The 27269-nt window shown below is 41.1% G+C and overlaps 3 protein-coding genes across 3 annotated transcripts in view; 2 read left to right on the top strand and 1 right to left on the bottom strand.

Annotated features, from left to right (window-relative positions):
• LOC134651744 (integrator complex subunit 7) overlaps positions 1–21005 on the top strand; it is a 33683-nt gene extending 12678 nt beyond the window's left edge. The window contains exons 6-19 of the mRNA XM_063506844.1: positions 683–831; positions 2114–2240; positions 4650–4818; positions 4893–4911; positions 6290–6484; positions 8558–8688; positions 10673–10896; positions 12375–12523; positions 12874–13072; positions 16728–16842; positions 17424–17514; positions 18153–18231; positions 19240–19434; positions 20910–21005. Coding sequence (XP_063362914.1) covers positions 683–831; positions 2114–2240; positions 4650–4818; positions 4893–4911; positions 6290–6484; positions 8558–8688; positions 10673–10896; positions 12375–12523; positions 12874–13072; positions 16728–16842; positions 17424–17514; positions 18153–18231; positions 19240–19434; positions 20910–20966 — 1899 coding nt within the window. The 3' untranslated portion in view covers positions 20967–21005. The remainder of the gene's footprint in view (positions 1–682; positions 832–2113; positions 2241–4649; positions 4819–4892; positions 4912–6289; positions 6485–8557; positions 8689–10672; positions 10897–12374; positions 12524–12873; positions 13073–16727; positions 16843–17423; positions 17515–18152; positions 18232–19239; positions 19435–20909) is intronic.
• A 121-nt stretch (positions 21006–21126) lies between these two features.
• On the top strand, positions 21127–24805 carry LOC134651654 (leucine-rich repeat-containing protein 70-like). The gene is made up of 2 exons (XM_063506753.1): positions 21127–22451; positions 24559–24805. The coding sequence occupies exons 1-2, from the start codon at positions 21358–21360 to the stop codon at positions 24803–24805; spliced, it is 1341 nt and encodes a 446-aa protein (XP_063362823.1). The 5' UTR covers positions 21127–21357.
• Positions 24806–25406: 601 nt separating this feature from the next.
• On the bottom strand, positions 25407–26174 carry LOC134651655 (uncharacterized). Its single transcript, XM_063506754.1, has one exon. It carries the CDS (start codon positions 26172–26174, stop codon positions 25407–25409), a length of 768 nt encoding a protein of 255 aa, XP_063362824.1.
• Between the last annotated feature and the right edge of the window lie 1095 nt (positions 26175–27269).

Below are 27269 nucleotides of genomic sequence, written 5' to 3' on the forward strand. Positions count from 1 at the left end.
TATTAATGTCAAAAACGAGCTATGACGATGTACACGTCTGCTTCGATGCAAGGCCAACGGCCATCTGACTCGAAGAAGAGTTTTGAGTGATGTCGTCAATGTATGGAAATTATACGAAAGTTTACATTTGGGATTGAATTTCTGTGTTGTATTTGTGAGTAAAAATATTAGTAGATAATAATCTGGTAGTTTAGTTATCTAGCCTTCAAAATCCCACAACAACTCAATTACTGTCAAAGACAAAACTGTAATGCGTCTTGCTCAAACGGAACTCCATATTTTGATTTTTGGACACTTTTAGTGTCGATTTGTAGAGAATTACAGGAAATAAAAAAAAATATGGCGTGAAGAGCCGGTACACGGCTTCTTCGTGAACAGATTTGCGTATAATTTAATGCAGTTATTAATCATTCATTGAACAAATTGATTGCACAAAGTGAGGTCTAAATCGAAAACGTCATATACCGTCCCCTTAAGAAAAAGCTGCCGAATACTAGCCGAGCCCGACGGCCGCGTTTAGCTACTGCATTAGGAATATAGGTATTGAGATTTTATACAAATAAAGGTTGCGTTCGCAACACCATACTAGCATAATGATTGAGGTCATTCACCCCAAGTGGCATAGAAATCCCCGATCACTGGAAATGAGACAGTCCTTTGACAAAGTATATGTCGGTCGTAGATCCTGGTGGAGTGTCCGGCCGTGATCGCAGACGCGGCGGGATCTGCGCAGCTGGCCTTACGTGATCTATGCGCGCGCGCCGCGCTCGCCAGCGCGCTGCGCGTCGCCGCCACCGCCGCGCACGTGCTCACCAGCCGCGCCGTGCACTGGTAACTATAGCTGGTCAACCAAATCTTGTATAAGTATTATTAACACCTGGTACCTGGTAATGTTTAATGCAAATAAATTATCTTTAACACAGCACAAGTGCATCAAGAACTAACCCTGCAGAACACACTCATTATAATAAATTTCATAGCCCTCATAAACAAACATAAATGCACCTTCAATTATAATGCACTCAGTCCAATTAAATTATTAAACTCCACTAATCCAATTAGTATGATGACTGCAATGTAAACAGCGTGTGTGGTACATACATATATTAGCCCTACTTGATCAGGCATTTCCAGTTATAACTAGGTTGACATGCATCATGATATACTTTTGGCTTGTCACTTTATTAATCAAAAACTACTTTTTGACAGGGCTCGAATACCGGTTAAATTTCCAAACCGTTATGATGTACTTGGCGCAAAACCTTTTCTTTTCGGTTTTGTTCGTAATACCGTTATTTTTAAACCGGTTTTTAGGGGAACGCTTTCATAAAGTTTTTGTCACATTAACCGGTTAAGAACGATTAAAACCGGTTTATTCCAACGCACGATAAACAAACTCTGTTTTCTTTAATTCTGGATTTGTAACAAACTTTTGCTTCGGGAAAGACGTTCATTTCATTCAGTGCATTAATAAAAAAAAGCGGCCAAGTGCGAGTCGGACTCGCCCATGAAGGGTTCCGTATTTAGGCGATTTATGACGTATAAAAAAAAAACTACTTACTAGATCTCGTTCAAACCAATTTTCGGTGGAAGTTTACATGGTAATGTACATCATATATTTTTTTTAGTTTTATCATTCTGTTATTTTAGAAGTTACGGGGGGGGGGGACACATTTTACCACTTTGGAAGTGTCTCTCGCGCAAACTATTCAGTTTACAAAAAAATGATATTAGAAACCTCAATATCATTTTTGAAGACCTATCCATAGATACCCCACACGTATGGGTTTGATGAAAAAAAAAATTTTGAGTTTCAGTTCGAAGTATGGGGAACCCCAAAAACTTATTGTTTTTTTTTCTATTTTTGTGTGAAAATCTTAATGCGGTTCACAGAATACATCTACTTACCAAGTTTCAACAGTATAGTTCTTATAGTTCCGGAGAAAAGTGACTGTGACATATGGACGGACAGACAGACGGACAGACAGACAGACAGACAGACAGACATGACGAATCTATAAGGGTTCCGTTTTTTGCCATTTGGCTTCGGAACCCTAAAAATAACATATAGCAATACATAAATGTATTTGTCACAAACATGTTTTGTTCACAGCTACGAAGAAGGACTCCCCGTTGAAGGCGCCGAATTGATGCTTGCGCTAGAGAACATAGTTATAGCGACGAGCGTGACGGACGGACAAGACAACATACGACCGCTGCGTATGGCTCTGCGCTGTCTGGTTGGTTATTATTCTTATTATAAATAAACAAAAATAATTCCTGCAAAAAAATATCTCATTGGCCACTAGGCCTTTAATTATAGATCTTAAATTAGGTACCTTAACGTAGTCCTAGCGACCCTATACTTCGTTCAACCATCAGCGCTACTGATAGCTTCCTTAATGTTGGCATAGGTATAACATGTTTTTTAAGTTTTTGAATAAGTTAAAAAATAAATAAATCATCTCAAAGTTATACCTCGTTTTTTTTTAGGATTAGAAATTTGGTAAACAGTCTTGATGTGCCTTTTAAATGAAAAACACATTTTAAAAATAAGTTACGGTAAATATGTAACAATTATGAATCTAATACGATCTTTTATAGTCTTCTGCTTTCATAAGTAATAGTTATTGATTTTTAAAATGCGTTTTTCAATTAAAAGACACATCAAGATTGTTTACCAAATTTCTAATCCTAAAAAAAACGAAGTATACGAGGGGCGTTCAAAATATTCTCGGTATTGATATCTTACAACCTCTTCTAAAATTTCTTTCGTTACTGGCCGCTAAGGTTTATTCATTGACATTAAAAAAAAGTATAATTCGAACCGAGATGTTCTTTTGTTTTTCTGCAATTGCTGAACAAACATGAACATCATGTGCGAATTGACAATGTTAACTAAATTAGAACATCGATGCGTGATAAAATTCTTGACAAAACAGGGTAAAAATCAAAAAACCATAAAAGAGGAAATGGATTGTGTTTACCGTGAGTCTGCTCCTTCTTTATCTACCATTCAAAAGTGGTCAAGCGAGTTTAAACGTGGAAGGGAGAGTGTTGAAGACGACCCTAGACCTGGCCGGCCTGTAGTAGCTACTTCACAAGAAAATATTGATAAAGTGGAAAAACTTATATTGGAAGATGGTCGAGTGAAGGTAAAATCTATAGCACAAGTAACCAATCTCTCTATTGGTACCGTACATGATATTATCCATGACCATCTTAATATGTCAAAAGTAAGTGCAAGATGGGTTCCGCGAATGCTAACTCGGCTTCAAAAAGACATGCGTGTAGCTTGTTGTTCCGATTTTATTGACCTGTGCGGTGAAAATCCTGATGAGGTGCTGCAAAGAATAGTTACTGGAGATGAAACCTGGGTTCATCATTATGACCCAGAGAGTAAACAAGAGTCCATGCAGTGGCACATTAAGGGTTCAGCTCATCCCAAGAAGTTCAAGGTCATCCCTTCAGCTGGCAAGGTCATGGCCACGATATTTTGGGATTGTGAAGGAGTATTACTGATCGATTATAAAGAAAAAGGTGTAAATATCACAGGACAGTACTACGCTAACATTCTACGTCAATTAAAGGATGCAATCAAAGAAAAGAGGCGAGGAAAGTTAACCAAAGGTGTTATGCTTCTGCATGACAACGCCCCCGTCCATACTGCTCATATTGCCAAGGCAGCTATTGTTGAATGTGGGTTTGAAACTGTTACTCACCCACCGTATAGTCCGGACTTAGCCCCCAGCGACCTCTTTTTGTTCCCCAATCTTAAAAAGGATCTGCGTGGAAATAAATTTTCCGATGATGAAGCATTGAAGGCGGCAGTGGAGGAGCATTTTTACACCAAAGATAAAAAATATTTTTATGCAGGATTAAAAAAAATAATTGATCGATCTTTTAAGTGTATGAACATAGGGGGGGAGTATATTGAAAAATAAAAATATCAAACTTTTCGTACTTGTTTGTTTTCATTCTCATACCGAGAATATTTTGAACACCCCTCGTAGTACGGAACGTATCGGTCCACGAGGCAAACTCCCCCCTAATGCGCCCCTAATGAGCCCTAATGCGATTGTAGTGTTTTCTTGTACAGGGTGGCGGTAAATATGACAGTTATTGCATGAAAATTAGTTTGTGTAGATACGGCAAATTTATTATGGAGCGTTTTACGACGGAACAACGTGTTTTAATCATTAAAAACAATAGAAACATTAAAAATAACGTTTCCCGGTCGATTAATTTCGAGAAACGGTGACATTGACTGGCCCCCAAGATCGCCTGATTTAACAGCTCCTGACTTTTTTCTGTGGGGCTATCTAAAGGGTCGTGTCTATGCTAATAGGCCAACGAACCTTTAGCAATTAAAACAAAATATTCGAAACACTGTCGCTGAGATAACGCTAGAAATGTGTGAAAAAGTGATGAAAAACGCTATGAAAAGGGTTCGCATCTGCCATGTGCTAGAGGTGGATATTTGTCTGACATTATTTTCCATGTGTAATTGCTGACCCTACATATTATATTTAACACGGAATACTTAATATTTTTTATGTTTTATAGAATAAAATTTCAAAAATAAAGTGTATACCTCTTATTTGGCCACCCTGTATAAACAACTCTTACAAAACCATGTCTCTTGACAGGTACAACTATGCAACGCAGCACCAGCCGAATACGCGCCAAGAACCGGTCGACTACTGACTTCACAATTACGAGCCACTGGGTGGCGACACGGAGGCCCTAGGGCCTTGGCCTTGTTGGAGGCCTTGGGGGCCCTAGGGGGGGGGACTCATGGGGCCCACACACTTACACTGACTGATCTTATGGACGGGTGAGTTGTGTGGTATTGTCGTTTGTAGAAGCCGAATATGTGTCACATATTAGGTACCGCTTGCCTGCCGCCTAGTGTTGTGCTGTGTTGTGCAAATGTGCTGAGCTGAACCATAACCAATAAATAATGGTAACTATATCTCTTTGCTGACTCCATTTTAACAGTTTTATACCGTTTTCGTCATTTTGACATTTGTGTCTTTTAGAAAGAGAACAAATTAGCAGAGGTTTGCTGTCTTATCATAGATAAATATAAAAGAAAGAGTGGTAACTCCATACATCAGTTTTCTTACCAAAACGCGAGTTATTTCGTAGTCAATACATCTAGCGTCAAGTAGCGGACATTATCAGTACTGCTAGTTGACAATAGATGTCGCGGCAAACAAAAACTCTAATGCTCGACAGTTTTTAGCTAATATTATAACCGGATTCACCGGAACTCTATTTTCAACTCCTGCTCATAATATTAGTTTCGTCAGTAGCGAAACTTGTGACATCTGGTATCAAGTAGCGGTACTGATAGTTCCACTACTTGACGTTAGATGTCGACTACGAAATAACTCGCGTTTTGTTAAGAAAACTGATGTATGGAGTTACCACTCTTTCTTTAGGTACCTATATTTCTCTATGGTTTTATGTATATGGGGAATAACGTGTAATTTACTTGTTATGTCCAGGGCCGACGTGTCAGAGCCAGTGGAAGACGGGACAGCGCTGGTGCTCCTCTGTACAGTGATATTCCAAGAGCGGGCCGCTAAGGCGCTCACATACAAGATCAACAGCGCTTGGCAGGAGAAAATTAAGGAAGCTATCAGTAGCGCTGATGGGTGGACCAAGTATAGAGTCGCTAGAGCTGCGTTAAGGTAATTTAAGCCCTATAGTCATACTAATAAGAGTTATCAGAGCTAGTGGGAGACGGGACAGCGCTAGTACTCCTCTGTACAGTGATATTCCAAGAGCGGGCCGCTAAGGCGCTCACATACAAGATCAACAGCGCTTGGCAGGAGAAAATTAAGGAGGCTATCAGTAGCGCCGATGGTTGGACCAAGTATAGGGTCGCTAGAGCTGCGTTAAGGTAATTTAAGATCTATAACCATACCAATAAGGTATTTTGTAGCTAAAGCGCTCAAATGCAGATGAAACAGCGTTTGGCAGGAGAAAATTAAGGAAGCTATCAGTAGCGCCGATGGTTGGACCAAGTATAGGGTCGCTAGAGCTGCGTTAAGGTAATTTAAGCCCTATAGTCATACTAATAAGAGTTATCAGAGCCAGTGGAAGACGGGACAGCGCTGGTGCTCTGTACAGTGATATTCCAGGAGCGGGCCGCTAAGGCGCTCAAATGCAAGATAAATAGCGCTTGGCAGGAGAAAATTAAGGAAGCTATCAGTAGCGCCGATGGGTGGACCAAGTATAGGGTCGCTAGAGCTGCGTTAAGGTAATTTAAGCCCTATAGTCATACTAATAAAGAGTTATCAGAGCCAGTGGAAGACGGGACAGCGCTAGTGCTCCTCTGTACAGTGCTATTCCAGGAGCGGGCCGCTAAGGCGCTCAAATGCAAGATAAATAGCGCTTGGCAGGAGAAGATTAAGGAGGCTATCAGTAGCGCTGATGGGTGGACCAAGTATAGAGTCGCTAGAGCTGCGTTAAGGTAATTTAAGCCCTATAGTCATACTAATAAGAGTTATCAGAGCTAGTGGGAGACGGGACAGCGCTAGTGCTCCTCTGTACAGTGATATTCCAGGAGCGGGCCGCTAAGGCGCTCACATACAAGATCAACAGCGCTTGGCAGGAGAAGATTAAGGAGGCTATCAGTAGCGCCGATGGGTGGACCAAGTATAGGGTCGCTAGAGCTGCGTTAAGGTTATTTAAGCCCTATAGTCATACTAATAAGAGTTATCAGAGCCAGTGGAAGACGGGACAGCGCTGGTGCTCCTCTGTACAGTGATATTCCAAGAGCGGGCCGCTAAGGCGCTCACATACAAGATCAACAGCGCTTGGCAGGAGAAAATTAAGGAAGCTATCAGTAGCGCTGATGGTTGGACCAAGTATAGGGTCGCTAGAGCTGCGTTAAGGTAATTTAAGCCCTATAGTCATACTAATAAGAGTTATCAGAGCTAGTGGAAGATGGGACAGCGCTAGTACTCCTCTGTACAGTGCTATTCCAGGAGCGGGCCGCTAAGGCGCTCACATACAAGATCAACAGCGCTTGGCAGGAGAAGATTAAGGAGGCTATCAGTAGCGCTGATGGGTGGACCAAGTATAGAGTCGCTAGAGCTGCGTTAAGGTAATTTAAGCCCTATAGTCATACTAATAAGAGTTATCAGAGCTAGTGGAAGACGGGACAGCGCTGGTGCTCTGTACAGTGCTATTCCAGGAGCGGGCCGCTAAGGCGCTCAAATGCAAGATAAATAGCGCTTGGCAGGAGAAGATTAAGGAGGCTATCAGTAGCGCTGATGGGTGGACCAAGTATAGAGTCGCTAGAGCTGCGTTAAGGTAATTTAAGCCCTATAGTCATACTAATAAGAGTTATCAGAGCCAGTGGGAGACGGGACAGCGCTAGTGCTCCTCTGTACAGTGATATTCCAAGAGCGGGCCGCTAAGGCGCTCACATGCAAGATCAACAGCGCTTGGCAGGAGAAAATTAAGGAAGCTATCAGTAGCGCTGATGGGTGGACCAAGTATAGGGTCGCTAGAGCTGCGTTAAGGTAATTTAAGATCTATAACCATACCAATAAGGTATTTTGTAGCTAAAGCGCTCAAATGCAGATGAAACAGCGTTTGGCAGGAGAAAATTAAAGAAGCTATCAGTAGCGCCGATGGGTGGACCAAGTATAGGGTCGCTAGAGCTGCGTTGAGGTAAGTTTAAACCTTATTTGTATAGGTATTAGGTGTGTTATAGTATTTAACTAGCGACCCGCCCCGGCTTTGCACGGGTTACACAAAACCTTAACAAATTATACACCTAAACCTTCCTCAAGAATCACCTTACTGATAAGTGAAAACCGCATGAAAATCCGTTCAGTCGTTTTTGAGTATATCGCGAACATACAAACAGACAGACGCGGCGGGGGACTTTGTTATATCCGCTTGACCGTCCGGCCCGCGAGACTGTTTTCCTCTCAACCGTCCGGGTTTTTTTTAGCGTCGCACGCCCCGCGCTGAGTATCCACAACTTTCTACAAAACCCTAGCGTACACTGCCATCTATATTTTCTTAGAGCTAACTATTTAGTTAGGCTACGTTGTTGCATCAAGAGAATTAGTAAATAATGCCGAAATATTCCGTTAGATGGCTCTGAAATCAATTCAATAGTAAGGTTCCCGCGGAGGGTTAAGAGCATAGAGAAAAAAATACATAGAGTGCTCACTCCATACATCAGTTTTAGTACCAAAAAGACTATTAGCCTCTAGTATCGAGTAGCGGAACTATCAGTACTGCTACTTGACAATAGATGTAGCACCGACCGGAAAGTCTTATGCTGTTGAGATAAGACTTTCCGGTCGGTGCTACATCTATTGTCAAGTAGCAGTACTGATAGTTCCGCTACTCGATGCTAGATGTAGACACTGAAATTAATAGTCTGAACTGATGTATGGAGTGAGCACTCTATGTATTTTTTTCTCTATGGTTAAGAGCATATTTTTTTCGGATACTATGCTATCGTCGGACGGTCAAGTGGATATAAGGTGTAGTGATAATTATGATTTAATTTATCATACAGATATGGGCACCACCGTTTAGCCGCTCATGTGCTAGAGGGGTTGCTAGGAGCGGCGAGCTCCGAGGCCACACAACGATGGCTGGCCTCACTACATCGGGCCGCTAAAGCGGACGCTGAACTTGTTGAACAAGGTATAACGCTTTTTTGTGCATATGTTTTGTTGGGTGTCATTCTGAATCCCTAACAACGTTTGTCCTAAAGTCACTTGCCCTAACTGGTGTGTCCTAATGGGCACATGCCCTAACGATCAATTGTCATAACGATTATTTTCCATATTATAAAGTTTTGAAAAATGGTTAGGTTTTAGAAGCTGTCACAAAAGTGGGTTAGGTTAGGGTTAGAACTGCGACCCTCGCAAAAAAGAAAATAACCTTAATAACATTAGGACAAGCAATCAATAATTAGGGAAACCAAAATTAGGGTTTTTAGTGTTAGGACAACTGATCATTATGACAAACAATATTAGGGAATGCAAAGATAGGAGAAAATACTTTAGGGATTCAGATATAGATCCGTTTTGTTAAATTGTTAACGCAAATTGCTAAATTCACAGAGTAGCTGATGAGTTTAGAATTTAAGTGTGGTTTACCTCCGGTGGCGGCGCGTCAAACATATCCATAGGCAAGCCGGGGCTAATTTGGCTTACATATTTCCTTTACAACTCTGCTCAAACGTCCAAAAACAGGCAAGCCGGTGGGAGTCGGCTTTTATGGACGCGCCGCCACTGCTACCTGCATACATAGTAGTGTTAATCTTTTTTATAAGTTTTTATTTAACTTGCCCCGTTAGTACGTTTGTCGGTTAGTGTAGATCAAATCTAGGAAGCTAAATTGGACCCACTTCCCGATTTCCGATTGAGCTAAAAACTGGCATAACATGTGTATGTCGGGTGATAATGCAATATTATTGTACCATCGAGCCGATCCGATGTCAGACACGGGAGGTGGCCATTAGAAACTGTGATGAAACGGGGCAACATAATCGGGTTTGGGATTTTTAGAATCGTTTCGATGATTAGTTGCCCGTGGTAAGAAAAGTACAGCCAGCGATAAAAGATAAGTAGTCCCAAAAATGAAATTTTGCCAAAAACTTATTCGGGTTTGGTTTTTAACCGACTTCCAAATCTAAAAGGAGGAGGTTATCAATTCGGTTGTATGTTTATTTTTATTTTTTTTATTTTTATTTTTTATGTTTGTTACTCCATATCTCCGTCATTACTGGACCGATTTAGAAAATCCTTTTTTTGATTGTACGTATATGCATACAGATTGGTCCCGTTTTTGTCAAAACTCAGTTCTGATGATGGAATCCATGAGGAATCGAGGGAACTCTTCAAATCTTAAAGGCATACATATAGTGATTTTTGTGTTTTTATCAACAAATCAAGCACATACATTCAGAAAAGTGACATTTGATGAAGTGGAATGGAACTGCTGATGATGATCAGAACGGAACTCTTCTACGACGCATAGTTCACGTTTGGCAATTTGTCCTCTTCGTTATGTTTGTTAAGTAAGTTAAGTTTTTAAGCCACATTTTTGTCAAGCTCGAATTCTGATGATGGGATTTATGAGGAATCGAGGGAACTCCTCAAATCTTAAAGGCATGCGTATAGAGATTATTGTATTGTCATCCAAAAATCAAGCATTTTCATTCAAAACTGTCGCATTTGATGCATTGGAACTGCTGATGATGATCAGAACAGAACTCTTCAACGACGCATAGTACACATTTGGCGATTTCGACTTGGACTGGGACCCGGACCCGGATCCGGACTAAGGCCCGGACTCGGACCCGGCCCGGTTCGGACCCGGACCTAGACTCAAACCCGGAGCCGGACCTGGACCAAGACCTGGACCTGGATCCGGGCTTTTATCTGGACCTGAACCTAATATTGATACCCGAGCAAGCGAAAGATTCCAAAATTGAACCACAAGCGTAGCGAGTGGTTCGAAAAATGGAATCTTGAGCGTTACGAGGGTTTCAAAGCACGAGGGTTAAACAACAAATTTGCCCCCTTGTAAAACAAATAACTATTCTTTCACCGGGGTGTCCCTCATGGAAGTCGGTTTTTTTTTTTTAATTATTACGTACGTATACCCCCATGTTTGTCAGGTATAACGGGCCTTGAGGCTGCCGCGTCCTCGTGGGAAGTGGCGGGGGGGTGGGGCGGCGCCGGGGCCGCGGGGGGGGGCTGCACCGGATGTTCCGGCTGCGCGGCGTGCACGCCATTGGCCGGGGCGTGGATCGCGGCTAGAGCCCAGGCCCTGTCGACTTTAGCGAGGACGGCGGATAGAGCCAGGGTGTTGTGCACCCAGCCCCCACCCGCAGTCGCTCAGGTTAGTATGTCCGTATTCGTAAGTATAGTTTGTAGCTTTCTAATAGACCCCGAAGGCTAATCCTATTGTCTATTGTTAAGAAAAACCGCTCGTGCCACGTGCCACAACCACCTGCATAAAAAATCGGTACTTCGGTTACTGAGTGCCGGCGAGTCGGACGCTACAGAACCAGTCTAAAATGTGTCATCGAGATGCGTAACAAAGGCGCGTTATCGGAGAGCGCGCCTACACTGGTTTTTTGAGCGTCGGACTAGCCCGCGCTCAGGTGCCGAATAGAATAATTAGGACCCTTTTTTGCAGGTAAGTAGCACGTGCGGTTTTACTGAACAATAGACAATAGGATAAGCCTTCGGGCTCTACTAGAAAGCTACAAACTATAATATAGCTGATCCATTTTACATAATCGTACTTGTTGTGTACCACGGTCTCGGTGAGAAAGAAAAATGTACATACCTACTTATTTGTATAATTCTAGAATATTTACTATTCAACCACCCTGCAATTGATGTAATTATGCTCGAAACGACTAGTATTGTTTACATATCTACCTGATTGCTGCGCCCATCAGGGTTTCATGTGTCATTTGTGTACCTACCTATACTCTTAAGTACTTGGAAAACCTGTAATGTACATGTGAATTGCAATAAATAAATACAAATACAAATTCGTACAGGAGTAAGGTCGATAATCAGCCGGGCGGACCGCATTTTAAAGCCAGGATTTGAAAGCCTCCGTCGTGGCCGGATCATATAATTTGATCATATGAAACCCAATTCTGGTATTTATCATTACATGATATGGTTAGGTTTTAGTTTTTAGGGTTCCGTAGCCGAATGGCAAAAAACGAAACCCTTATGGATTCGTCATGTCTGTCTGTCCGTCTGTCCGTGTATGTCACAGCCACTTTTTTCCGAAACTATAAGAACTATACTGTTGAAACTTGGTAAGTAGATGTATTCTGTGAACCGCATTAAAATTTTCACACAAAAATAGAAAAATAAAAACAATAAATTTTGGGGGTTCCCCATACTTAGAACTGAAACTCAAAAATTTTTTTTCATCAAACCCTTACGTGTAGGGTATCTATGGATAAGTCTTCAAAAATGATATTGAAGTTTCTCATATAATTTTTTTCTAAACTGAATAGTTTGTGCGAGAGACACTTCCGAAGTGGTAAAATGTGTGTCCCCCCCCCCCCTGTAACTTCTAAAATAAAAGAATGATAAAACTAAAAAAAATATATGATGTACATTACCATGCAAACTTCCACCGAAAATTGGTTTGAACGAGATCTAGTAAGGAGTTTTTTTTAATACGTCATAATCCCCTAAATACGGAACCCTTCATGGACGAGTCCGACTCGCACTTGGCCGCTTTTTTATAACGTCCAACCGATCATTTCATAAAATGTTAAATTATAAGATCTGCCCCCGTCACCTACAAACGTATATATCTACATGTCAATTGTTGTTACTCAGGCGTCAAGATCGCCATGCGCCGCGGCGGGCGCATGCGCGGCGGCGTTGCGTAAAGCGGCGCGCGCGGCGCAAGCTGTGGCGGCGCGGTACGCGCACATAGCCAGGACGGCCTTCCACGCTGATGAGGCTACGTTGACACATCTGCAGATGTATCCTTTTTTTGTTGTCAATTCGTCGGCACCTAAATTACGGCAACACTCTAATCACTGCAAAGTCTGTGCAGTTTTGTCTACTATAATTACAAAAGATTATAACTGATATAATACTATAAAATAAATTTAAATAGTAAATTAAAAATAATATTATAGGACATTCTTACACATATTGACTAAGTCCCACAGTAAGCTCAAGAAGGCTTGTGAATAATATTGTGTTGTGTGCAATGTGATTTTTTTTATTTGGTAAATCCTTACCAAGTAACTATCGGAAATTCTATATTAGACCAAAACAAAACGATAACGTTATCACAAATTTTACTATTCCTTAACCATTGGAACAGTTCCCAGCACACATTCACGCAGCTGTCCGAGTTTCTTGAGCGCCTCACCGGGCAGGCCGCGGCGCGCGCGCTGTTCGTGCCGGACATCAAGCCTACAAGCCTGGACCAGAAGATCGCGCTCGCGCCTGCTGAAGCCATCGTCAACATATCCAACAAGCTCTTTGACGACCCTGCTACTGGCAATGGGATCACGCATCGGGTAAGTTTCTTTTAAGTAGTGGGTGTCGTTTTATAGGTTTTCGAGTATGTGAAATACAAAATAACGCCATCTGTGGCGTGGTTGTTGAGTTACTGGCAATGGAATCATGCATCAGGTAAGTGTGTTATATTTAGGAACAACACACAGCTATCAAAGAGTGTATCACAGATGTCAAACCTAAAAGTCTAGACGAGAAGATCGCGCTCGCCCCTGCTGAAGCCATCCTCAACATATCCAACAAGCTCTTTGATGACCCTGCTACTGGCAATGGGATCACGCATCGGGTAAATTTCTTTTAAGTAGTGGGTGTCGTTTTATAGGTTTTCGAGTATGTGAAATACAAAATAACGCCATCTGTGGCGTGGTTGTTGAGTTACTGGCAATGGAATCATGCATCAGGTAAGTGTGTTATATTTAGGAACAACACACAGCTATCAAAGAGTGTATCACAGATGTCAAACCTAAAAGTCTAGACGAGAAGATCGCGCTCGCCCCTGCTGAAGCCATCCTCAACATATCCAACAAGCTCTTTGATGACCCTGCTACTGGCAATGGGATCACGCATCGGGTAAATTTCTTTTAAGTAGTGGGTGTCGTTTTATAGGTTTTCGAGTATGTGAAATACAAAATAACGCCATCTGTGGCGTGGTTGTTGAGTTACTGGCAATGGAATCATGCATCAGGTAAGTGTATTATATTTAGGAACAACACACAGCTATCAAAGAGTGTATCACAGATGTCAAACCTAAAAGTCTAGACGAGAAGATCGCGCTCGCCCCTGCTGAAGCCATCGTCAACATATCCAACAAGCTCTTTGATGACCCTGCTACTGGCAATGGGATCACGCATCGGGTAAGTTTCTTTTAAGTAGTGGGTGTCGTTTTATAGGTTTTCGAGTATGTGAAATACAAAATAACGCCATCTGTGGCGTGATTGTTGAGTTACTGGCAATGGAATCATGCATCAGGTAAGTGTGTTATATTTAGGAACAACACACAGCTATCAAAGAGTGTATCACAGATGTCAAACCTAAAAGTCTAGACGAGAAGATCGCGCTCGCCCCTGCTGAAGCCATCGTCAACATATCCAACAAGCTCTTTGACGACCCGGCTACTGGCAATGGGATCACGCATCGGGTAAGTTTCTTTTAAATAAGTAGTGGGTGTCGTTTTATAGGTTTTCGAGTATGTGAAATACAAAATAACGCCATCTGTGGCGTGATTGTTGAGTTACTGGCAATGGAATCATGCATCAGGTAAGTGTGTTATATTTAGGAACAACACACAGCTATCAAAGAGTGTATCACAGATGTCAAACCTAAAAGTCTAGACGAGAAGATCGCGCTCGCCCCTGCTGAAGCCATCGTCAACATATCCAACAAGCTCTTTGACGACCCGGCTACTGGCAATGGGATCACGCATCGGGTAAGTTTCTTTTAAATAAGTAGTGGGTGTCGTTTTATAGGTTTTCGAGTATGTGAAATACAAAATAACGCCATCTGTGGCGTGATTGTTGAGTTACTGGCAATGGAATCATGCATCAGGTAAGTGTGTTATATTTAGGAACAACACACAGCTATCAAACAGTGTATCACAGATGTCAAACCTAAAAGTCTAGACGAGAAGATCGCGCTCGCCCCTGCTGAAGCCATCGTCAACATATCCAACAAGCTCTTTGACGACCCGGCTACTGGCAATGGGATCACGCATCGGGTAAGTTTCTTTTAAGTAGTGGGTGTCGTTTTATAGGTTTTCGAGTATGTGAAATACAAAATAACGCCATCTGCGGCGTGGTTGTTGAGTTACTGGCAATGGAATCATGCATCAGGTAAGTGTATTATATTTAGGAACAACACACAGCTATCAAAGAGTGTATCACAGATGTCAAACCTAAAAGTCTAGACCAGAAGATCGCGCTCGCCCCTGCTGAAGCCATCGTCAACATATCCAACAAGCTCTTTGACGACCCGGCTACTGGCAATGGGATCACGCATCGGGTAAGTTTCTTTTAAATAAGTAGTGGGTGTCGTTTTATAGGTTTTCGAGTATGTGAAATACAAAATAACGCCATCTGTGGCGTGATTGTTGAGTTACTGGCAATGGAATCATGCATCAGGTAAGTGTGTTATATTTAGGAACAACACACAGCTATCAAACAGTGTATCACAGATGTCAAACCTAAAAGTCTAGACGAGAAGATCGCGCTCGCCCCTGCTGAAGCCATCGTCAACATATCCAACAAGCTCTTTGACGACCCGGCTACTGGCAATGGGATCACGCATCGGGTAAGTTTCTTTTAAGTAGTGGGTGTCGTTTTATAGGTTTTCGAGTATGTGAAATACAAAATAACGCCATCTGTGGCGTGGTTGTTGAGTTACTGGCAATGGAATCATGCATCAGGTAAGTGTATTATATTTAGGAACAACACACAGCTATCAAAGAGTGTATCACAGATGTCAAACCTAAAAGTCTAGACCAGAAGATCGCGCTCGCCCCTGCTGAAGCCATCGTCAACATATCCAACAAGCTCTTTGACGATCCACTGGCAATGGGATCACACACCGGGTAAGTTATTTTATTTTTATTTATGTGATAGTCAGCAAACGAGCAGACGAACCGCCTGATGGGAAGCGGCCATCGTCACCCATGGACATAAGCAACATTTTAAATAAGTTGTGGGAGTCATTTTCTAGGTTTTCGAGTACCTACGTGAAATAAAAAATAACGCCATCTGTGGTGTTTTTGTTGAGTTACTGGCAAATTGGCAATGGAATCATGCATCGGGTAAGTGTATTTATTTGGGAACAGCTATCAAAGAGTGTATCATACATGTCAAACCTAAAAGTCTGGATGAGAAAATCGCACTCGCCCCCGCCGAAGCTATTGTCAACATTTCTAACCATGTTTTTACAATCCTACTACATGCAATGGGATCACGCACCAGGTAAATTGTATAGTACATTTTTGTCGAGATTAATGGTAGTCGTTTTCTAGGTTTTCCAGTGACGCCATCTTAGATAGTAGATGATCGTTGATTTGAGTAGTGTTAATACCCAACCCTAGCGTCAAAATTGCCAACCATAATACAACCTCGAAATTTTAAATTTAGAATTGATTTTATATCTTTGCTAATCCGATATCGTTCATCTGAATCTAGAATATCTAGATTACAAAATTACATGATTTAAGACATTGGTCTTAAAGCATGAAATTTTGCCCATTAAGGCATTTAAGAATCGGAACCATATGGCTGGCCAAATGTACTAGAATAATCGTTGTTATAGTTTGTAGCTTTCTAATAGACCCCGAAGGCTAATCCTATTGTCTATTGTTAAGAAAAACCGCTCGTGCCACGTGCCACAACCACCTGCATAAAAAATCGGTACTTCGGTTACCGAGTGCCCGCGAGTCGAACGCTACAGAACCAGTCTAAAATGTGTCATCGAGATGCGTAACAAAGGCGCGTTATCGGAGAGCGCACCTACACTGGTTTTTTGAGCGTTGGACTAGCCCGCGCTCAGGTGCCAAATAGAATAATTAGGACCCTTTTTTGCAGGTAAGTAGCAAGTGCGGTTTTACTGAACAATAGACAATAGGATAAGCCTTCGGGCTCTGCTAGAAAGCTACAAACTATACAAATGCCTTCTGTTCCGTAGCACGCAGAAGCAGTGCTAGCGGCAGTCCGCGCGTGCTGCGTCGGCGCAGTGTGGCCGCGCGCGGTTTGCGAGGCGCGAGCTTGCGGCGCCCTCTGTCGACTATCGCTCACACCAGGTACTTGTTGCGTCCTGAAACCCCGATAAATAGCGAATAGGGTATTTGACTACTAGTCAAATCAGTTCCTTTTTTCGAACTGTCAAAACGATTTTGCTACTATATGGAATTTATATGAAACACTAGCATGCGACGTCACAATCAAATACCTACTCTTTATGGTTTTATACGGGTTATAAAATAGAAATAATGTCTAAAAATAACTGCTGTCCACGTTTTTATTTTAATCTGCTGGTGCATTATTTCATGCATGGTGTAAAATAATTTATTTAAAATACAGTCTAATACCCTATTGTAATCTCAGTGCAAAATAGTGCATAGAAATTTCCTTACAAATTAACCCCTTTTTCCGTTCCGAACAAAAATCTATTAAGTAGTAAAAAAACAATACACTCCTTTTTTTGGGCAGTCGTGTAAAAACAACGTGTTTGCTGAAGAAATGGCTCTTTGCAGTTGTATATTAAATTAGGAATGAGAAGATTGCACTAGCCCCTGTAAATTGTTACCTATTTAAAAATGTTTAGCAAACATTTCTAAATATATTTTGGCTTGTAAAACTTAACATATTTTTTTTATTGTAGGAGGAAGGGGGGCCGAACAAGCGGCCGCGTTGCCGCACACACACCATCTGGCGTTGAAAGCTGAGGGAGTTATTCTGCCGCCGCCTAGAGGGTAATATTTACCTATTTTCTCAAGTTTTTGGTCCAAAAAAGAATAATTAAGAGCCAACAGGAGTGGTCATTTCTCCATACCAACGTACTCGACTGTTTCCTCCGTGGGTTTTAAAGCTAGAGCAATGATTTTTTCAACACAGATTAATATTGTCAATATCTGTGTCGGACCGTTTTGCTTTTCTTGATATTTTTGTTTTTTAAGGCGCTAGAGCCCTTCAAAAATGGCCAAAATGGCCTAATTGACTATGCCGCAATGAGAGGCGTGCTATTCAAAACTGACATCAATTAGTCAAAAAAGCAAAACGGTCCGACATAGATAATGTCATAATCATTTAGATTTCCAAATTTGGTTACGATTGGTTAAGTTTTGGAGGAGGAAACAGTCGAGTACGAAACCTCGATTTTTGAGATTTTTACGCAGGATTTTTCGCCTTGTCCTTATCGCACTAGTGTTAGGAGCCGCTTCCGTTAGCGAGACGGGTATATTTACCTAAAATATTTAAATCTTAGCTCCTGTTGGCTCTTAAAATTGAAAACTCACTAAATAACCACAATAAGTTCAATTATATTATTGTCGCTAGTGATTAATACTATTAATAAATTCGTATTAATTTAATACGAATTTATTTGTTGCAGCAAATCGCAGCCGTCGCGACAAGTGAAACTAGTTCAGCTTACCGTCACCGCTACGCCGCACCCGCGTACTAACGAGAAGGTAACACAACATATACAATATCTATTATTATCTATAGTATCTGTACCTAGTAGGTAGGTAACACAACATAAACAATACCTATAGTATCTATAGTAGATAGGTAACACAACATAAACAATATCTATAGTATCTGTAGTCAAACTGATTTGATCGTTTTTACCAGTGATCGGGGATTTCTATGCCACACCGCGGGATATCAAGTCGAAATGGTAATATGGATACGCCACTTGGTCCGCGATAGGAACAAAACTGTTCGAAAAGTAAACGCTATTTCGGTGTTGGTAATTCGTTTATAAAATAAAGGACTGTAAAAAAACAGTGTTGGTTATGATTTAAAGAAAAAATATTATTCAAAAAATTATTAAGTTTTCAATTTTTCAATTTAAAATTTTCAATTATTAATATTAATAATATATGCAATACATGATTAATTGATTAACAGTAACATGCCAAAACACTCCTATATCGCACACGAATCCCGGAATCCCGCGGCATATCCATACTAGCATAATGATTGAGGTCATTCACCCCAAGTGGCATAGAAATCCCCGATCACTGGTCATTACCCCGCCATCACTTGAAACACAAATGCTGCAAACTTAAAAAAGATCGTTGAAAAACTTAGCAGCATTTACTTTCCACTGAGTTTCCAGGCGACAGCGTAATATTTACATTTTTTATTGAACATATAAAGATAGCAAAAAATTATACGTTGACTACTTCCTTTGCAAAATATTTCTAATGAAAATATTTTTTATAATTAAGTATTATTTTCCTACCATTTTTCCGCGCAAACGGGGAAACTAACCAACGTATCGCCAGTTCTTTCAGCGGTCCAAACCGCCGCCCCGTACGAGATTTCTTCTCAGCCAAAATAGAACTTAATCTCTAAACGAATAAAGCACATTTTGCCCCACAGACAAACCTAAACAACCAACGTACCGCTAAGATTTCTCAGCCCAAACATGACCTAATTACTACAGAAATAAAGTACAATTTCCCTTCAAGACTGTCGAACTGACCAACGTACCGCCCGTTCTCTCGGCTACCCAAACCGTCGCCCCTGTTCGAGATTTCTTCTCGGCACAACAACTGGTGGCCGTATCGACGCCAGGGCTATACACGGTAGCCGTAGAAGCGGCCTTCGTGGACCAACACGGGGCCTTGTGGAATACTGGACCCAGGACATCTATTGTCATTAAGGTAAGATCACAATATCCAGAATAATATCTTCATTAAGGTAACTTCTCAGTACATCTTGTGGCCGTATCGACGCCAGGGCTATATACGGTGGCCGTAGAAGCGGCCTTCGTGGACCAACACGGGGCCTTGTGGAATACTGGACCCAGGACATCTATTGTCATTAAGGTAAGTTCACAATATCCAGAATAATATCTTCATTAAGGTAACTTCTCAGTACATCTTGTGGCCGTATCGACGCCAGGGTTATATACGGTGGCTATAGAAGCGGCCTTCGTGGACCAACACGGGGCCTTGTGGAATACTGGACCCAGGACATCTATTGTCATTAAGGTAAGTTCACAATATCCAGAATAATATCTTCATTAAGGTAACTTCTCAGTACATCTTGTGGCCGTATCGACGCCAGGGTTATATACGGTGGCTATAGAAGCGGCCTTCGTGGACCAACACGGGGCCTTGTGGAATACTGGACCCAGGACATCTATAGTCATTAAGGTAAGTTCACAATATCCAGAATAATATCTTCATTAAGGTAACTTCTCAGTACATCTTGTGGCCGTATCGACCCCAGGGCTATATACGGTGGCCGTAGAAGCGGCCTTCGTGGACCAACACGGGGCCTTGTGGAATACTGGACCCAGGACATCTATTGTCATTAAGGTAAGTTCTATGATTTTATATGGCAAGTTCTAATGCAAGTTGGACAATTAAAACTTATATCTTAAGTATCTTCTATAGAATATAATTATAGTTTAAGTAGGGAGGTACCTACTTATTTGTAAAATAATTTCTAAGCGTCGGCAACCCTAGCGTTGTGCCGGCGCGCGCGTTGCGGGCAGCGGCGCGTTGAAGGTCACTCCATTGTATTTTTATGTAGGTATCAAAACGGTAGGTATTTGCGTTTTCTTTGAGAGATAAGTATCTATTCGTAAGAACTATTATATAATCTGTGGTATCGGTCCCAGGGCTATATACTGTCATACTGTGTATTGTGAAACCAAGTATTGTACTCCTCAAATTACAGGTACTACATTCTACCTATATGTATAATATTTATTAAACATGATGAATTCATATGATATGCGTTATATTTTAATATTTGATATTTACAAACAAGATCAAAAGTGAGGTATTAAGTATAACAGTTTTTAAGGTTTGGCGTTAACGATGTATTTATATATTAACATGTGAGAGAAACATTAGCATATTTATCTAGTACTTAGAACAGTTGTCCTACGTTTATCCTTGACTAAAAAACAAGTAGATCTATTATATGATTTTATACACACGTATATGCGCATTAGCAAACATCAACAAGTTAGTATTGAATGCATGACTAACGCAGGTATAAATACAGATTGCTTATTGCAATGACATCATGTGATAATCAGAATCTACAAATATCTATTTTCCTGTTAAAACACTTAATCAAGGTAAAATAAACTTCAGTGCGTTGAAATAAGGTCCTTTTTCAGGCTCACGAGGACTCCAGTGCAAAGGGTACTACGCAAACTGCTAGGGGAAGATTTTGAGAAAGTCGAAGTAATTTCTTTTAATTACTTGTGTATAAATAGATACTTGTATATATTTTTCATATGACCATAACTTTCAAAAGAGTATTTTTTTTTTCTTTTAATTAATTAAAGAATTTGAGTATTTTTTTACATTGTATCAAATATTTATAGGTAAGTATAAATTGAACAACAAAACCTGTGTCAACAACCTTAGGTTAATATGACAAAGATGCCAAACAATCTTTTATTTACCCGAACCCACACAAAATACACTTTATTCCCCACATATAAGATCTATTTTCAACACACCTGAAGCGAAATGAAATTAAAATCAAACGTGATAAGGTATCAATGTTACTGATAAAATTTCGCCGCTAGGCGTTCAGTCGGTTCTAGGCAATGTAACACAATGCGCGCTTTAATAGTTTTTGCTCTTATTATAAGCGAGGTCAAAATATACGCATCAATATGTGATCTCTGTGTGTGTAGGGAATATAGTGACATTGAATACTTGGGCGAAAGTGTGGATTGCAGTTATACTAAACCGGCGTTATTTTCAGTCGAAGATTCTTTACCTAACGTGGTGTATAGCCTAGATTTGTCATCAAACAACTTAAGTGATATTTCGAACTCGTATTTATATCAATCGAAATATATGAAAGAATTGATTCTGAGTCATAATAAGATATCGCGAATTGAATCAAACGTTTTACAGTTACCAGAACTATTGAAATTGGATTTAAGTTATAATCTATTGGAGTTTATCGATAAAGATGTTTTTAAAGACATTAAAAAACTGGAGTATTTAAATATAGCTAATAATAGATTTACTACGTTTACTAAATTAGCGTTCCATCGTCTTAGTAATTTAAACCAGATTATCTTAGACAATAATAATATAGGACCAAGTTTGAGAGAAACAAACCTATTCGACAGATCAGGGTTTGGTTTAACACATAAAATCAAAGAAATAAGTATAAGTGGAATCAATTTGAACATAGTTCCTGATAACTTTTTCGTAGAAGCGTATGATTTGAAGAAACTGATAATATCTAACAACAATTTGACAGATATCTTCGAGATACCGTTCACACTCGAATATTTAGACTTGTCTGATAATCCTATTGAGGAAATATCGAATGAAGACTTTGAGATGCCAGCGCTAAAGATTTTGAAACTAAACAATTTGGCTATAACAGAGGTTCCCGACTACGTTTTCGCGGAATTACATGGATTGGAAAAACTTGAGCTCGAAAGGAATAAAAATCTGACTAAATTTAGTATTTTATCCTTTGGAAGGGAAGTGTTGGAAGACGCCGATGATTTTGCTTTAGAAGAGTTGTCTATATCTGGGTCTAGGATACCTAGATTGGATGGGAAACTGGCTGAGCCGTTCGGGCAACTAGTGAAGCTAGATCTACAGGGGAATCCTTGGATATGTGACTGCAATATTGCTTGGGTGAAGAAACTACAGATACCAGAGAGGGATTACGACCATTTGAGGTAAGTAATGTTTAACTATTGTTATGTTTTTACTTACGAAACGCTTTCTTATGGGACAAATTTTATAAAAAAGTAGAATTTACTTGTTTAATGTTTACTTGATATCGAAAATAATTTGTGTTGATGTTTTTACTCTTGTATGCCACTTCTCCCCTACTTACCCATGCGTAGTTTTTTTTAATATGCTATTTAAATGCTAAAGTAAGTCTGTCTGTGTGTCACCTCTTTACGCTTAAACCGCTGAACCGATTTAGATGAAATTTAGTAAGTATGAAGATAGTTTGAGGCCCAGAGGGCCATAGGAATGGCCGTAGGATATTTTTTTATCAATCATCATCATCCATCCACGCAGACGAAGTCGCGGGCAGTAGCTAGTAATATACTTATAAGTAGGTAGGTACTAGGTGTCATTCAAATCCTGACACATCTGTATCCTTAAAATTCTGGAACGATAGAAACATTTTTAATTTCGCTTTATTTTTTGACCCGGTTTTTGCTAATGTAAATGACCTCAAACGATGACAATAAAATAGCATTACATGGAAGCAAACCAAACACAACATGCCCCATTTCTTTTGTACGCGTTATATAGTAGGTGATAATGATAAGGCGTCGATACGCGCGTTATTTCGGCTGGTCATATTACAACTGTCACGTCTTCTGCAAGCCATCTGATTACTTTCGTATGGTTACAAAATATGTACCTACCGGATAAACTGAACTATAGTCCAAAATCTCCCACGATCCAAAACTAAATCGAATATCTTCGATAATTACGAGTATTGAAATGACCCAATTCATAAATATTTTCTGAAAAAACAAACCGGAAAAGAACATTGGTATGGATATTTAATTACATACTTATACTTGTAGGCTATGGTTATAATTACTATAATATTGGAAGTCCAATAGTAGTTGGTGGTTTAATGGTGGAGCAATCATGATCAGATTGGAGCACATGTAAGTTAAATAGGTACCGACCTACATAAAGATAGGTACATGTAGTGTTAACAATTTGTGGTGTAAATAAAAAAAAAATCGTATTTCCGAGCCTGACAGCTAAAATAGATTGGCGCTATCTAGTAGTGCAATACATATAGTTGATACAACCAATTTGTGTCAGTAAGAACCAGTGCGCCAGAAGCGGTGGTGGCCGAGTGGATATGACGTCCGACTTTCAATCCGGAGGTCGCAGGTTCAAATCCTGGCTCGTACCAATGAGTTTTTCGGAACTTATGTACGAAATATCATATGATATTTACCACTAGCTTTTCGGTGAAGGAAAACATCGTGAGGAAACCTGCATACATCTGCGAAGAAATTCAAAGGTGTATGTGAAGTCCCCAAACCGCATTGGGCTAGCGTGGGGACTATAGCCCGAGCCCTCTCGCGCATGAGAGGAGGCCTGTGCCCAGCAGTGGGACGTATATAGGCTCAATTTATTATTATTATTATTTTTATTAAGAACCAAGAAAACTATACTCGTCCTTTTCTTTTGGGTGCTAGTACTAGTGTAAGATAAAGATAGTATGATTCTCTCTCTCTATGTTTGAAATGAACAGTCTTTTGACAATAGTTATTTGTACAACAAGAGATCAAAGTTCGATATTTCTTCGAGTGCTTATTTTGAGTCCCGTGCAAGCGAAAGATTCTATAATAGATTCACGAGCGTAGCGAGTGAATCTAATTTAGAATCTTGAGCGTAGTAAGGGACTCAAAAGCGCACGAGATGTAAATAACTTTGATCTCGTGTAGTTCACAAAACTTTTTACCTCAGCAGTGAGAACATATTAAAGAACCCGAAAAATGTATTCCTTCTCATCACTTACCTCTATTCACTCATGTTTTCTTAAGATATGCCAACAATTAAATTTTCACCTCAGCATCTAGAACAAGGGTACTTTGCTACTTAAAAACAGTGAGCAAAATCGAATTTTGCTCACTGAGTGAGCAAAATCGCATTTTGCTCATTTTGTCACACTCAGTGAGCAAAATGCGATTTTGCTCACTGTTTTTAAGTAGCAAAGTACCCTTGTGCGAGCTGCTGAGGTGAAAACTATATATCTCTATGCGATTGACATTCTTTATCCCTATGATCTGTCGACAGATGTCGCTCGCCCCGTCCGCTATACAACGCCCGCATCTTCGAGCTGCCCGACTCGTATTTCACGTGCACGGCTGACGGCCACTTCACGGCGTTCTCCGTCGCCGCCGGCTTCTGTGTGCTACTGGCCTTAATAGCCGTGTGGTTCTTTATGGTGGTCCCGAAATGGCACAGTCGGGGCACGGAATTGGGGCGCTTGCAGGATGCGGGGTACATGGTGCTGCCGACCGTGCATTCTACACCACTGTAACTAAGTGCACAGTGCACGTCTGCGCACATGCAGCCGGTGTGCTCTGGCCTTATAGGCGAATTAGACTCTCGCGCGAGCCACGAGACGAGCCGCGAGCCGCGCCACGAGACGCGAGTCCACCGCTTACACTCTCGTTCGGCTTGTCATTCGGTTATAAACCTTATGCCGTGCCGTTAGTGTTTAAATTATATTAGCTCGACGAGCTTGCGAGCCACGAGACGAGCCGCGAGCCCACCGCTTACACTCGCGTCTCGTGGCGCGGCTCGCGGCTCGTCTCGTGGCTCGCGCGAGTCTAAATTGGGGGTTATACGTCTTTTATATATGTTTCCAGTTTATTTATTTTATTCCTCCTTATATTTTATTTTTTATTTGTATGGTCAGACACAACCATCATAATATCATCATAGTTTTTATACTTTTTATCAAGCCTTATGAGATAAGGCCTGAGAAGTAACTAGTATGTAGGTGTAGGTATTAATTAATAATAATAAAATCTGTGATACATAACAGGTCATTAAATAGTCCTTATTGAAAAAAAAGGAGTGGTGTAATGAGGCGACAACGAAGATAGAAAATATTTATTTTATGAATTAATGACAAGTTACATTTGTAATGCGTTAGTGTCGAGGCGTCCACACGGATGGCCGTGGTAGGTTGCCCGAGTATGTACTGTCGCGGGTGTCGCGGTAGTACCCATGGGAGTGCTCTGTCCGTCACGGGTGGCCGCGGTAGTACCTATGGGAGTGCTCTGTCCGTCACGGGTGGCCGCGGTAGTACCCATGGGAGTGCTCTGTCCGTCACGGGTGGCCGCGGTAGTACACATGGGAGTGCTCTGTCCGTCACGGGTGGCCGCGGTAGTACACATGGGAGTGCTCTGTCCGTCACGGGTGGCCGCGATAGTACACATGGGAGTGCTCTGTCCGTCACGGGTGGCCGCGGTAGTACACATGGGAGTGCTCTGTCCGTCACGGGTGGCCGCGATAGTACACATGGGAGTGCTCTGTCCGTCACGGGTGGCCGCGGTAGTACACATGGGAGTGCTCTGTCCGTCACGGGTGGCCGCGGTAGTACCCATGGGAGTGCTCTGTCCGTCACGGGTGGCCGCGGTAGTACCCATGGGAGTGCTCTGTCCGTCACGGGTGGCCGCGGTAGTACCCATGGGAGTGCTCTGTCCGTCACGGGTGGCCGCGGTAGTACCCATGGGAGTGCTCTGTCCGTCACGGGTGGCCGCGGTAGTACCCATGGGAGTGCTCTGTCCGTCACGGGTGGCCGCGGTAGTACCCATGGGAGTGCTCTGTCCGTCACGGGTGGCCGCGGTAGTACCCATGGGAGTGCTCTGTCCGTCACGGGCGGCCGCGGTAGTACCCATGGCAGTGCTCTGTCCGTCACGGGTGGCCGCGGTAGACTGAATACTCCCATAGATACTACCGCGACACCCGCGACAGTACATACTCGGGCAACCTACCACGGCCATCCGTGTGGACGCGTCGACACTAACGCATTACAAATATAACTTGTCATTAATTCATAAAATAAATATTTTCTATCTTCTTTGTTGTCGTATCATTACAGTGGTAAATAAAGTCATAATAAGGGTATAAAATAAACAATAAAGTTAAAAATCACTTTATATATTTAATAAAAATACAAAAGTGTACAATTGTCTTACAATGACATATCAAATCTTTGTGCTATCCAGGCAAACATTTGTGCTATGAGATTCAGTTGAGTATTCACTTACAGTTATAAACATAATACTTTCATTCGTACCATAGAGAAAAAAATACATAGAGTGCTCACTCCATACATCAGTTTTAGTAACAAAAAGACTATTAGCATCTAGCATCGAGTAGCGGAACTATCAGTACTGCTACTTGACAATAGATGTAGCACTGACCGGAAAGTCTTATGCTGTTGAGATAAGACTTTCCGGTCGGTGCTACATCTATTGTCAAGTAGCAGTACTGATAGTTCCGCTACTCGATGCTAGATGTAAACACTGAAATTAATAGTCTGAACTGATGTATGGAGTGAGCACTCTTGTCTTTATTTCTCTATGTTCATACATACAAATACAAATAGTTTACATTGCACATGTTCAAAGACATGGAATTAAGTGCAGGGAACCAAATTCACAAAAAAGGAGTTAAAACATTCTTCTGCTTGTAGAGGTACTCTTATAAAACAGACCCCAGGGGCCCGTTTCTCAAAAGCTTGTAACTTGTAATACAAGTGGAAGTCACTTTCTAACAAAAGCTGACAAAAAGTGACATCCGCTTGTTTTACAAGTTACAAGCTTTTGAGAAACGGGCCCCAGGTCTGTCATCTGCCATTCTACAGTTACTTAAAAAAAATATTTTGTTATAGTATTATAAACTAAAGTTACTATTATTTTGTGTTGCGCAGCGTTTAGATTTGAATAACATTTTGGTTTTTCTTACAACAAACCATGTCTTTGAGTATA

This window comes from Cydia amplana, chromosome 10 (assembly GCF_948474715.1).
Source record: "Cydia amplana chromosome 10, ilCydAmpl1.1, whole genome shotgun sequence".
NCBI lineage: Eukaryota > Metazoa > Arthropoda > Insecta > Lepidoptera > Tortricidae > Cydia > Cydia amplana.